A 9554-nucleotide genomic window follows, 5' to 3' on the forward strand; every position below is an offset into this window, starting at 1 on the left:
ATTAAATTATCAGAACTCTACTGAATGTAAATATTTAAAATTAAAATTAAACAAATTTTAATATATTTATTTATAAAACTTTTGATAATGTTAAATTAAAAATTAGAAGCCCTTTCAATATACAGGACGCTATTTTTCAACAACTATTTGTTATTATTTTATTTATAACATTATTGAAAGTTCTAAAAAACCTTTTCAATCAATTCAAATATCAGCCACCTAATATCGCATAAAATTATCCAATTTTTAAGAGTTTGATCTGAAAGTCTTTCGAGTTTGAAAAGTTAAATTTTTAACCATTAATTTTTTCTGCATCTAAAGAGGACATTTTTTTCTTTTGAATATTTTTACTAAGTCGAAAGAGAGGACATTTTTGTTTTATTTTTATCATAAATTGGAGAAGTGAGTTTTTTATTTTAAACATTTTAATATATAATTTTATTGAGTTGAAGCGAGTGAGATTCCTTATTTTCAAATTTTTCTTTAATAATGAAAGGGAGGAATTTTTTATTTGGAATCATTTTCTTAATCGGCAGAGGAAAATTTTATTTTTGAATATTTTTAATCTATCGAAAGAAAGAACATTTTTTTGAATTGGAAAGTGGAATTTTGGTTCTGAATTTATTTCAGAATTTGTATAGGACATTTTGTATTTTTAATATTTCTATTGATTGAAGAGGAGAAAAACGATGTAATTTTCAATTTTTTTCCTAAGATAAAAAAGGATTCATTTTTTATATTAAATTTTCTCTGAATTGAAAGAAGGAATTTTTTTATTTTTATTATTTTTAATGAGTTGAAAGAGAGATAATTTTTCTTCTTCATTGAGGAAGCATTGTATTTGATTTTTTCCTGAAAAAGAAGAGGGAATTTTTTTTAAGGGTGTTGGTTAAATCCGACTTTGAACTTTTGTTTTAGGTACGATACTGACTCACTATATATTTTTTCCGAAGGATTTGAGAACAAAAGAAAGAGAACTTGTCGAATATCCGGGATTTTGTGAGATTCTTGGATCAATAAAATGTTAAAAAATCAAACCTTTTGTTGAGAAAGTCATTATTCTCATGACAAATATTAATTTTGCGAAAGACGGAAATTAGCGGGTAGCAGTCGACAGCATTTAAATGGCGATTAAAAAGAAATTCATTTATAATGTCTGTTATTACGCCAATAATGATTAAGTTTCAAAAGCTTACATTTTAAATTTTTACTTTTAAACCTCTTAATTTTTATTCGTTGAATCTAAAAGGTTTTAAATTTAAAAATATTTTTCTTAAATATTCTTCATTTGAAGCCTTGGAAGAAATAACGTTATATCAACACATATTTTGTATCTATGGAGTTCTATGTATATGAGTTTTTCTTTTAACTGATTCTCTATTCCGCGGAAAGAACGGTAAAAAAAGACAATTAAGTTGATTAGAATGGCACACAGGAAATGATAAAAGGGTTAGAGAGGCTTGAGTAAAACGTCCTGAACCGGTAATAATAAATATAATATTCAATAATAATAAAATAATTAAATGAGTGATAAATAATCATCAGAAATTGTACTAAAGAATAATGTTTAAATTATTGTTATAATAAAATAAAAATGAAACTTTGAATTACAATTTCACGAATAATTACGTGTTTTTCTTTCCTTCCTTTTAATGAAAAGACGAGAAATTATATTTGTATTTATTTTTTACTATACATGTAGGACTAAGTTTGTAAACGATCTAAGCTAATTTCTTTTATTTTTATTAATTGAAATTTGCCGAATCCAATTTTGAAATTTTTTTGACACTCTTCAGCAAATATAATTTTCTATTTTTATCCTGCAAAAAATCTAAATTATATTTAGATATGTACACTTGCGAGGTTAATTGAAATACATGCTAAGGATGCGAAGTAAATGGAAGTAAATAACCTCAACTATTTCGACATTTCATTCCGAATTGAATTTTCAAACTTTCGATCGCAGCACTTCCGCGGAGTAGAGAAACATTCAAAAGAAAAACTCAAATACCGAGAAGTCTATGGATAAAAATTTGTCGATATAGCGTTATTTCTACCAAGGCTTCAATTTGAATTTGGAAACCTAAAAAATTCACCAGTTTTAAATCAAATGCTGTCTTTGATCAATTCCGGAAAAAAGTATTAAGAAAGTGGATACACTTTTTATTATTAATAAGCATAATTTAAAAAAATGGCCTTTTAGAATGAAAATCAAAAATAAGTTAAATTTTTTCGAAATAGAGAATTCTTTTTTGTTAAAAAATGGATCTGGTTTTCTTTTAAATAAGTTTTATTTTTAAAAATGGACATATTATTTTTTTTTAAATAAGCATTTGGTAGGCTTTCTATCCATACCATATTTTTGCACGATTTATGAATCACTTAATATTAATAAAAATTATCGTGTTCAATAGAATGGACATAAAGAAACGACATCAAAACTGTGCTGAGAGCCCAAGTTTTTTAATTTATTTCAAAATAGTCATAATAATACTTCTATTTTTTAAACTAAATAATTAAAATGAAAAAAAAACAACTAGAAATGTACTTTCAGTAAACAAAAAGAAAACGTAATTCGAATAAAGTCAAATTTATTTTTTACCTATAAAATTGAAGAATTTGAAACTGTAAACCTCTGAAATTTAATAATTTTAAAAGCCTTAGAAATGAAATGATTTCGAATTGGCAACTTTAGTGTGCTTTAGTGTGCAAAATTAATTAATAAATTAAAAAACAATGATAAAGCATTTTCATGAAAGAGGAGCAACTTCAGGTTAAAGAGAATTTGATAAGATGTCAAACTGATGTATAAAAATAAACGGTCAAATTCATATAATAGAAAAAATCGCTAGAAAAAAAAATTGAAAAGCGACACCAAACATAAGACCTTCAATGGGGACAGAATGAATGAATTTTTGATTCCTATATCTAATTGTTCATTTTTTAATTTTTTTATTTAAAATAACTGTTTAGCTTGGAACTCTACAAATTTGTTAATGTTACGCTTTCAATTAAAAATGGTTTAAATTTTAAGGGCTTCAGTCATAAAAGTTTGCACATTGTAGACGATTTATTAAATAATCTCACTTATTTATTCATATATTAATGTTGGTATCTTGTTAGTAAGAAAGCTACTGACTTCACTCTTACTGAAATCGCTACCTTTCCCCCCTTGTCACACAATATTATTTACTGTAAACTGTTTGCTGCATTACTGTTTTATTAACTTGTAATGATGTCTTACTTGAGAAGCATTAGTATTAAAGTTCTGACTGAGGTTTCCCTGAAAGTAGTAATCTATCAAAGATTGACTAAACTGTTCCTTCTTTTCAATAACTTGATGACATTCCATAACATACGGCCCAAGTTCAGTAAAATTCTCCTCTAGTTCTTGCAAACTTTCACCTTCGAAATCAATGCCTATAATAAGATATGAACGATAAAGTCAAAATTTCTTACTTTTAATTAATACTGTAACTCAGAGAAACGTCCTTTTATATCAAAAGGATTTTCCTTGACATCAATGGAATGTCCTCTTAAATTTAAGCTGAGAAGGATTTTCATATGTATGAAAAAGAATTTTTTTTGCATCAAACCTTTGTGATAAACTTTACTTAATATTGTTGCAAAATAATTCTGTATCTACGAAAAAATATGCACTTGTTCTAAAACAAAGCAGACAACAGGACTATGCTTTTGTTCCAAGAAAACCATTTTCTCTGAATGGTATTCTTTTAAATCTTTAAATTCAATTTAATGTAAATATTGAATTATTTACCGAGTCCTAAACCTTCGTCTGCGACAACTCCCGTTATCCACGGAATATCACGAAATGAAGCACTTTCTACCACTTTTCTTGGATGCATTGTTATGATAGCATCCTCTTTATCTTCTTCCAAAGTTGGACCAAAGATCATATTGGGCGATTTTTTCCAAACAGTCTTTAAAAATATTGTTATGTTTAAATTGTTCAGGTTGGGAAACTTTACGCTGTGGCTCAATTTATCAAAATGGATTTAATATAATTAAACCGACTTGGCTGCTTACTAATATTTACCATGTTTCTAGTTAGATTTAAGAGTTCTTTTACATCGATGTTCCTCATGCAATCAACTATTTCTTCATCAGTCATATTGGTTGTTATGTTGTCCACTTTGTAATTGTCTGCAGAAGCTTCGGCTAAAGACAAAAATACATATTAGGTTGCGTTGAATATCCATACACATGATTTCGTCTCACTTCCTTCTTCCTCACTTCTGAATTTCGTCTACTTTGAAATTGTAGGACTTGCAACATTTCAGATTTAAAATCATTAATTTCGAATTCTGCAGTTATAAAAATATTTAATTTGAAAAATTTGTATTTTACCAACGAGCTAATTACTCGAATTTTTGGTGTACACTAGCACCGGAAAAGATTTTGGTAATTTTTGTTACAGCTTGTTTGTTATCTTCTCGAAAAAAAATATTTTTTTGCTTTTCCGATTACATGGGATTGCAAAGATTGCAAAGATTGCAGAGATTACATATAAAATTGAGTTCGCTAGCAATTCCTTAAAATTTTTGTAAAGCGTAAAAATCTACTAAAATAAGTAGAAATTATTTGATATCCTTGAACGAATCCATTAAAATTCGCTTAAAAAATCTTCATGTCCCTATAAATCTTTGAAATTCTTTGAAGCGCATGGAATGCTTTAAAAATCCTTTGAATTTTCTCAAATGCATTGAGGTCCTTTCGAATCCCTTAACATTCTTTGAAATCTTAAAGGAAAAAGTAAACTATTAAGTATTAAGTATAAAGTATTGTAAAAATCCGTTTAAATCTCTAGCAATCTTAGATTTTTTATTTAATTTCATTTATTTTCCAACATTTTCTAGAAATTCTTTGAAATCATTGGAAATGCTTTAAAATTTGTCCTTTAGTAATCGTATAAATTATTCGAAATCACTTGAATATAAATTAAATCGAACTTAGTCACTAAAGTTCTCTAAGAACCGCTTGAATTTCTAGAAATGTTTGAAATCGCTGGGAATCCTTTGAAATTAATTTTAATTTATTTTCCACAGTTCTCTAGAACTCTCTTAAATTTTTGCAAATCCTAAAAATTCTTTGAAATCTCTTACAATTTTTTTTAATCTCTTGAAATCATATGAAATATTTTTAAATTCCCAGATAAAAAATCTGCAATTTATTTATTTTTTATAGATTTCGGAACAAAAAATGGTTTGGATTTTGGATGACTTAATTTGGAATATTCAAAACATTAATTTGAGTCTGCACTTTGAAAGTTTGAATTTAAAAATCTTAATTTTTAAAACTTTTAGTTTTTGAAATTTGAAAGGTTGAGAATTTTCGATTGTACAGTTAAGAAACAGCTTTCTAAAATATTTAAATATTTAAATTTAAAGTTACACAATCCTTCTCTTTTTACTGTTATATAATTCCTAAATGCTATCTCATAATTTGTATTATTATTTGGTTAAATTATTTACTTATTTCGTTATATAGAGCCGTTGTTACTGTTTCGTTCATCTGAAAACAATTAGCTAGCTTGGCTAGTTCGATTGAGTCATTCCTGATGTTTTTTCTGAGATGGAAGGCCCAAGGTGCTAATGCTGAACCGCTCATTGTAATCATTTTATGAAAGAGCCCTTCCGTTTTTTTAGAAAGAGACAAATGATGAACTGCAGCGGCGCCTGCGGAATTTCCAAAAAGAGTGACAGAGTCAGGATCCCCTCCAAAATCCTCTATGTTTGCCTTCACCCATTTCAACACGGTAACCATGTCTTTTAATCCATAGTTTCCAGGTGACGCATCATTTCCGGTGCTATAAAATCCTACAAGTAAAGTTAGAATAATTAAAATAATTATTTTTCATAATGTGAACGGTTTTTGGATTGTAGTTACTTCCTAAAAATCGTTCCAAAGTTACTTTAATCCAATTTTTACATGATTGTTATTTTTTCTGTTTCAGGTATGTTGAGTCGAGATAAGTGTAAAAATAGCCTTATTCACCTAAGAAGTTAAGCCGATAATTGAAGGTGACAAGAACAATTTGTTGATTGAGGAGGTAAACTGGTGAAAAAATTGAACTATTTGTAGTTCCCACATTAAAACTCCCACCTCTAATAAATATAAGAACAGGAAGTTTTCGTTTAGCTAAATCTGTGGTTGTAGTTGGATGCCGCGTATCCTGGAAAATTTAATAATTATGATAGATAATTTAACTTTTTTAATGCATTTTTGCTCTTCACTAAAATATTTCTGCAAAATTGATGATTAAAAATTTCCCATATTTTTACATCTTAGAAATATATATCAAACTTGCGAAGATTTTATTTTGAACTTAAGGATCTAACAAATTTTCTATAGAATCTGAAAGATTTATAATGTCTTTTGAGTCTTGAAGATACTCAATATGTCTTGAAATTAAAAAGATTTCTGATTTTTATTCGCTGAACTTAATTTTCACTTCTTAAAACAAAACGTTCTCAAAATTATATTTTACTATTTAATCGTATAAGGTTATACTAAAATTAAGATAGACAATTTAAAAATTGCTGAGTATAAAAACGTACAATTTTCTTTCCTAGCGCTATTTTCGTGAAACATAATATAAAATTAGCAATTGGGTGACAAAGTGGTCATACGGATTACTGTAATGTTATTTTTAATTATATGTTAATTATTCGTAACACCAATTCCATTCCGATTTGAAAGCAACCTGGTTTGATATCAAAGTATGTCAGAAAGATATTTTTAGATTTTCAACGTTCTTTTCTTTCAGAATACCTGGGACAAATATTTAGTTTGCTTTTAACCAAACCAGCTATTTGTTTCATTACCCTTATCTTTTGGAATGTCTTAAGGTCAATATACGAAAACATAGCTTCAGACGTTATTACTAATTGGTAGCTAATTCTTGGAAAAGTTTCTTGAATTTCTGATCTGTTGACATTAAAATAAATGTTTAATATCCTGATAACCAGATATCTCTTCAAACAAATCTAAAACTTAAAAGAAAAAACTTGGTAAAATTAGTATTTCTATGGTTCTTCAACAGAACAGAATCACTCATCTCCTTTCAAAAGTGAATTTTCTATCAATCACAGATCGTTTTTAAATAGGAAACGTTAACTATAAAAATAAATAAAATACGCAACAGTTTTCAATGATTCATACTTTGGCAATCCTAAACATACAGTTATAAAATGTCTCATTTCGAGAATGTCAATAAAAATGTCGAGATAAAGCGTATGATTAACACGGTATCTTTCGCAGCAATAGAAGTCGAGAATAACACAATAAAAAATTTGAGTTATCTCAAATAAGGAATTCGTTAATGAACAAAAGGCATGATGAGTAATGAGGATCGTAAAGAAAAGATTAAAATCCTTTGCAGCATTGCATTTATCGGAAAATAGCGGAATTTATCTAACTAGATTTTGAAGTAATTAATCAACGCAGACATATTCGATACACGCGTCTATTTATTGCAGATTCAACAATAAACAAATTTTTATTTATCTAGTCAGTAAATTTTATTTATCCAAAAACTCTCAAATAATTTTCTTCTCATTTTAATTAATTAAGTTTATGTAATCAAAGAATTGAAATTTAATAATTAAGAGATGATTGATAAAAAACAGAAAACATTAACATATTATAGCCTAGAGATTACAAGTTTAAAACATGTCTGTCTTCGATAACATTAAAAATATTAAAAGAGTGTGAGTTACTTACGGTGGGAACAAACACATTAAGATAAAGACAATCCTCTTCACCACTGATTTTACCATTAGAATCGATTTGAATACATGTTGGGCCATTTTTTGTGGCTTCCTTTGTCCCTAACCACTTTTCTTCCCAAATTTGAGGGTTCTAAACAAATAATAATGACAAATTAATATTATTATGAAATTATGAAATATACTTTTCTTTAATTTTTTAAGCTAATTTTAAACATTCAAATAGGCTATTATTATAACTACAAAAAAAGATTTTTTGAGTGAAATTATTAATTATCATATTAATATTATCAACTTTATCGTCATTTAATTAAAAATTATACCAACTATTTGATTAATGATTCAAGGTTTTGATTGTAAGAACGTGCTTGGAGCATTTGAATACTAAATTAACTTGATAGCTTGCGTTTAAATAACTATCTGTTAATTTACTTAATGTATACTCTGCCTATAAAAAAATAAAATTTCCCGCACATCGAGTTTCCCAAGACTATTAGATACTCTTTTAATGAAACTTTGGTTGATAAGTATAAATGATTTTATTAATTAAAATCTGTTCCCGCTTATTATGTTAGAAAACAAATTGTGAAATTTTGTATTTTTTACTGTAAATATATTGTAGGTTAGATAGATAGGCCATAGATCGATAAGTCGCAGGGAGTATAAGGCCCAACGTAAAAGAGGGGATGATGAGAAAGAAACGCACAGAGGGTCAGTACTCGAGTGACGGCCTTACCGACAAGTTGTAATATTGTATAATTGTTTTATTTAATTAAACAATGTTTTAACCAAGTTGGTATTAATTGTTGAATACACCTACGTCCAGATCCATTCCTAACTATACTGTATTTATAGACAACACAATATTCTTTATTTAATGGTTGTTACTTTCATTAATTTTTAAATTAAATTGTATTACCTTAAATCGCAAATCATCAACAGGTGGTTTAGCATATGGGATTCCTAAATAGGCATCGATAAAAAAGTTTCTTGAAGTTTTTATCCATTTTCCTTGAAGAAGTCCAAATTTGGTTTGAATGGCATCAGGTTCACTTTTGGCACCGATCACAATCAATGATAATATAATTATTTTCAGCATAATAATGCAGTTTATTCACATACAGCAATCACATTAAGTTGTCTTTAAAAGTGAAATCGAACACAGGTACGCGAATTAACGGACGCGAAACTTCCCCAGGAGAACGACTCGTTCTTGTTCGATGCAATTATGCGAATGTCTCTGTAGAACGCAGATAGCATACGCAAATACGCGGGAAAGCTTTAATTGTACACTCGGTACTAGTCGAAGTGACATAACGCGTGCTGTGACAATGACGACCCGTTTAGGAAATAATTCGAATGAGCCGCTTCGTGTGTGCCTTTGTGTGCCTGTGTGTGTGTCCTCATGGAGCTAGTTTTCATTTTCCATGAAAGCGCGTAACTTATTCAACACTGAATTTAAGTTCGGTACTGATAACTATATGTACATACATTGCGTATATACACTTTATTTGTAAACCAGGGTATGTATACGTTAACGTTTGTTAAGATTATGACGTGGCACACTGAATGAATCCAAGTGTACACCTGCTTCTGAATTCTTCTCGAGATTCTTTTTCACGTTTTCGAGATTGCCTGGCGGAACATTTTTAACAAAAGAGTAAAAATAACTAAAACCGTTTTCACAGGAATCTACAAAGAAATATAATCAATTCCAAGAACAATTACAGAAACGTAAAACTTTTTTCGGGTGCAGTTCCGAAAAGTACTTACCTCCAATTGAATTGAATCTAGATAACACGAGTT

General features: G+C 28.2%; 1 protein-coding gene across 5 annotated transcripts in view; it reads right to left on the bottom strand.

Moving 5' to 3' along the window:
* The window catches only part of LOC117176919 (esterase E4-like), a 40655-nt gene extending 31490 nt beyond the window's left edge, over nucleotides 1-9165 (bottom strand). For 2 of the 5 annotated variants that reach the window (XM_033367312.1, XM_033367315.1), the window contains exons 1-7: nucleotides 8668-9165; nucleotides 7744-7881; nucleotides 6016-6193; nucleotides 5493-5837; nucleotides 4058-4179; nucleotides 3779-3941; nucleotides 3245-3420 (exon numbers count right to left, since the gene is read on the bottom strand). In XM_033367312.1, the coding sequence (XP_033223203.1) occupies nucleotides 3245-3420; nucleotides 3779-3941; nucleotides 4058-4179; nucleotides 5493-5837; nucleotides 6016-6193; nucleotides 7744-7881; nucleotides 8668-8847 (1302 nt within the window). In that variant the 5' untranslated portion in view covers nucleotides 8848-9165. The remainder of the gene's footprint in view (nucleotides 1-3244; nucleotides 3421-3778; nucleotides 3942-4057; nucleotides 4180-5492; nucleotides 5838-6015; nucleotides 6194-7743; nucleotides 7882-8667) is intronic. The other 3 variants (XM_033367313.1, XM_033367314.1, XM_033367311.1) reach the window with 2 other exon arrangements.
* Between the last annotated feature and the right edge of the window lie 389 nt (nucleotides 9166-9554).

The sequence above is a fragment of the Belonocnema kinseyi genome, chromosome 7 (assembly GCF_010883055.1).
Source record: "Belonocnema kinseyi isolate 2016_QV_RU_SX_M_011 chromosome 7, B_treatae_v1, whole genome shotgun sequence".
Lineage (NCBI taxonomy): Eukaryota > Metazoa > Arthropoda > Insecta > Hymenoptera > Cynipidae > Belonocnema > Belonocnema kinseyi.